This window comes from Castanea sativa, chromosome 3, assembly GCF_040712315.1.
Source record: "Castanea sativa cultivar Marrone di Chiusa Pesio chromosome 3, ASM4071231v1".
Classification (NCBI taxonomy): domain Eukaryota; kingdom Viridiplantae; phylum Streptophyta; class Magnoliopsida; order Fagales; family Fagaceae; genus Castanea; species Castanea sativa.
Window position 1 is genome coordinate 39,997,807 of NC_134015.1, and position 3,862 is coordinate 40,001,668.

The 3,862-nt window shown below is 42.6% G+C and overlaps 1 protein-coding gene across 1 annotated transcript; it reads right to left on the reverse strand.

The window, feature by feature from the left end:
- Positions 1-1,889: 1,889 nt before the first annotated feature.
- On the reverse strand, positions 1,890-2,396 carry LOC142628937 (uncharacterized). The gene has a single exon (XM_075802959.1). The coding sequence runs from the start codon at positions 2,394-2,396 to the stop codon at positions 1,890-1,892; it is 507 nt and encodes a 168-aa protein (XP_075659074.1).
- Positions 2,397-3,862: the final 1,466 nt, after the last annotated feature.

The window sequence follows — 3,862 nt, forward strand, 5'->3', positions numbered from 1 at the left end:
GGCTCTACTTCTAATTCCATGATGGAGAGGGAGATTGTCCGTCTTCGACTCACATGACAGACTTAGAGGGGTTTCTAGAGACTTGGGCTTTGATGCAGCCGGGTTACTTCGCACTTATGCTCATGACCCGATTCTCCATACTGGTTTTAGGAGATTGTGTCAGACCGTGTTTGATTGCTTGGGCCATGTTTGACTTACTAGTGTTTTTTTCTGTTAATCTTGTTTCTGCACATGAGCTATGTAGTTAGTATTCCACCATGTATGGAAAGTTCCTTAGTAAATTGTTAGGCAATTGCATAAGGCCTTCCTCTTTTTGTTTGAGTTCTTAAAGCATAGTCTAGTCTGTTAAGCATGCTTAGAAACTGGGAGACGGTGGAGAGAGATGTTTATGATGAAATTCAGGATATATTTATAAGATGAGATTTCATGTTTTGGTATCAAAATTCATGAAAGAAACCGAATGGCACAATACAGGCATGTTAATGAATATGCAGGCAGATGCTTTGAAAATAAAAGATTATACAAATAAGTGATAAATGTAAAATCCATGCACATCAATATCTCATTTTTCCAAGGATACATGACATATATCTTCCTTTTCACATTAAGGTACATTTCCTATTGGCATGAGCCAGGACATCTTGAGCAGACCACCGAGTCATGACAGTATTGTAGACAGAGAGCGATCTCGGAGGTGCCTTCATATCTTGTTTTGGACGCTGATCCATTTAATCTTCTGATCTCGAGTATGAACTTAAGCAGGCAAAATTGACTGATTTTTCTTTTAAGATGTGACCGAACCAAGATGGTTGCCTACGTACCTCCACTAGGAAGGATCAAGTCATCACGTAGACTACCCTTTCGGGTTTTCAATCTACCTTTCGTATTTTCTCACACTCTCTTTCTTTTGGCTTTCCTTTTGCGTAGATCGCCCTTTCTGGTTTTCGATCTACCTTTTTACATTTTTTTTGTTCTTTTTTTTTTGTTAACATAAAAATATACAAATGTGGTGCACTAAGAGGCTCCTTCATGCAAAGTATCGTATGACAGAGTCAGAATTGGTGGGCATATTGAAGTCATGCCTGTCCATGCCAGCTAGAATCAAGGCTCCTTTGGAAAATGCCTTCTTTACCACATATGGGCCCTCGTAAGTTGGGGCAAACTTGCCTCTGTGATCAAGCATGGCTTGGTTGCACTTCTTCAGGACTAGATCGCCTTCTTCAAAGACCCTGGGTCTAACTTTCTTGTTGAATGCCCGCTCAATGCGGCGTTGGTACAATTGTCCATGGCACATTACAGTCATGCGCTTTTCATCTATCATGTTTAGCTGTTCATAACGGGAATGGGCCCATTCAGCTTTTGACAACTTTGTCTGAGATAGAATCCTAAGAGACAAGATCTACCTTTATAGGGAGGACGACCTCAATGCCATATACTAAAGAATACGGAGTCGCACCCGTGGAAGTACACACATAAGTACGATATGCGCACAAGGCAAATGGCAAGTACTCATGCCAATCTTTGTATGTGTCTATCATCTTCACCAAGATTTTCTTTATGTTCTTGTTAGCAGCTTCCACTACACCATTCATATGAGGGCGATAGGGAACCGAATTTCTGTGCTTGATCTTGAATTGTTGGCAGAGTTTCTGGATCATTTTCCCATTTAGGTTCACCCTATTATCTATATTGAGCTCTCCCAGTACACTGTAGCGGCAAATAATGTAATGTTTCAAGAACTGGGCTACCACTGCTTGAGTGACGCTTTTGTACGAAGCGGCTTCCACCCACTTTGTGAAATATTCGATGGCCACTAAGATGTACTCGTGACCGTTTGAAGCTTTCAGAATCACGGGTCTGATGACATCCATACCCCAAGCTAAAATGGGTTATGGTGCTGCTAAAGAGTGCAAAGGTTGAGGAGGAGTTTTCTTCCTATCTTGATAGGCTCTGCAATGGAGGCATGTCCTCACATGTTTAATGCATTCACTTTCCATGGTGAGCCAGTAGTAACCGGCTTTAATAATTTGGCGGGTCAACAAAGGTCCACTGGCATGAGCTCCGGGTAAGCCTTCATGCATCTCTTCCATAAGATGATTAGCCTTGAGGGCATCTATGCATCGAAGCAAGGTAAAGTCGTGGTTCTTTTTGTACAAGACTTCTCCATTCAAGAAAAATTGGCAGGCCATGCGCCAGATAAACTTCTTTTCACTGTCCGTTGCACTGGACGGGTATTCACTGTTCTTGATATAAGCCTTGATATCATGGTACCATGGCTTTTCGTCGACTTCGACTACGACATTTATGCACTCTTCGATGTTCATGCAATGGGCCAGCACACCCCGGACTTCTATATGTAATTGCCGCATATCATCTCCTTTTGATAACTTGACCATGCTAGCCAAGGTAGCCAGGGCGTTTGCAAACTGGTTGTTCGCTCGGGTCAAATAGGCAAATGTGATGTTTTGGAACTTTAGAATCAAGCGGTTGACACATTTTTGATACGGGATCAACTTGGTGTCTCGAGCTTGCAATTTCCTTCGATTTGGGAGATGATTAATAGGGAATCTCCAAAGACGCTCAAGTCATAGGTGCCAAACTCTAGGGCCACTTGCAGACCAACTATGCATGCTTCATATTCTGTGACGTTGTTGGTGCAATCAAAATTCAGCTTGATTGAAACAGGGATTTATTGGCCCTTGGGGGAAACTAAGACAGCTTCCACTCCATTTCCGGTAGAATTGGCAGCTCCGTCAAAATAAAGCATTCAATGCCACGGTTCCTCGCTGTCTGGTTTTGGCTTTAGTGCCATGACATCCTCATCAAGGAAAAGGGATTTTGAAAGTTCAGGATCATTCAGCGACTGGTCCGCTAGGTAGTCGGCTATGGCTTGGCCCTTGATGACCTTTCTCATCACAAACGCAATGTCAAATCAGAGAGCAACGTTTGCCATCAGGAGATCTTCCCTGTAAGAGCTAGCTTTTCAAAGATGTACTTGATGGAATCCATACGAGAAATGAGCCGTGTGGTGTAGTAAAGCATGCGCTGCCGCAATTTGTACGAGGCCTACACTAAGGCGTAACACATCTTCTCAATGGCGATGTAGTTGATCTCACAACTGGTGAACTTCTTGCTTAAGTAGTAAATCACCTTTTCTTTCTGATCAGGCTCAGTTAGCTAGCCTAACATGCAACCCATGAAGGTTTCTTGTACCGATAGGTAGAGGATCAACGAATATCCCAGTGTCAGGGGAACCAAAACGGGAGGGTTCAATAAATACTGCTTGATCTTGTCAAAGGCCGCTTGGCACTCATCTGTCCATTCTATCTTTGTGTCATTCTTCAAGAGCTTGAATAGTGGATCATATGTGGCGGTAAACTGCGCTATGAAGCGAGCTATGTAATTGACCTTTCCTATGAAGCTACGAATTTGTTTCTCGGTTTGCGGTGTCGGCATGTCCTGGATAGCTTGGACTTTTGCTGGGTCCACTTCAATTCCTTTTTGGCTGACTATAAAGCTAAGAAAGTTCCCTAAACTAGCTCCAAAGACACACTTGTTAGGGTTTAGTCTCAACCTGTACTTAATAAGGCGCTTGAATAGCTTTCTCAAATCCATCAAATAATCCCTAGAAGTGTGGGATTTGGCAATCATATCATCTACGTAGACTTCTATCTCTTTATGCATCATATTATGGAACAAATTTACCATGGTTCGCTGGTAAGAAGCACCGATGTTCTTTAAGCCGAATGGCATGACATCATATGCATAGGTTCCCCAATGAGTGGTGAATGTTGTCTTGGCTTTGTCTTCTTTAGCCATTTTGATCTGATTATAGCCTAAGAATCCATCCATGAAGGAGAAG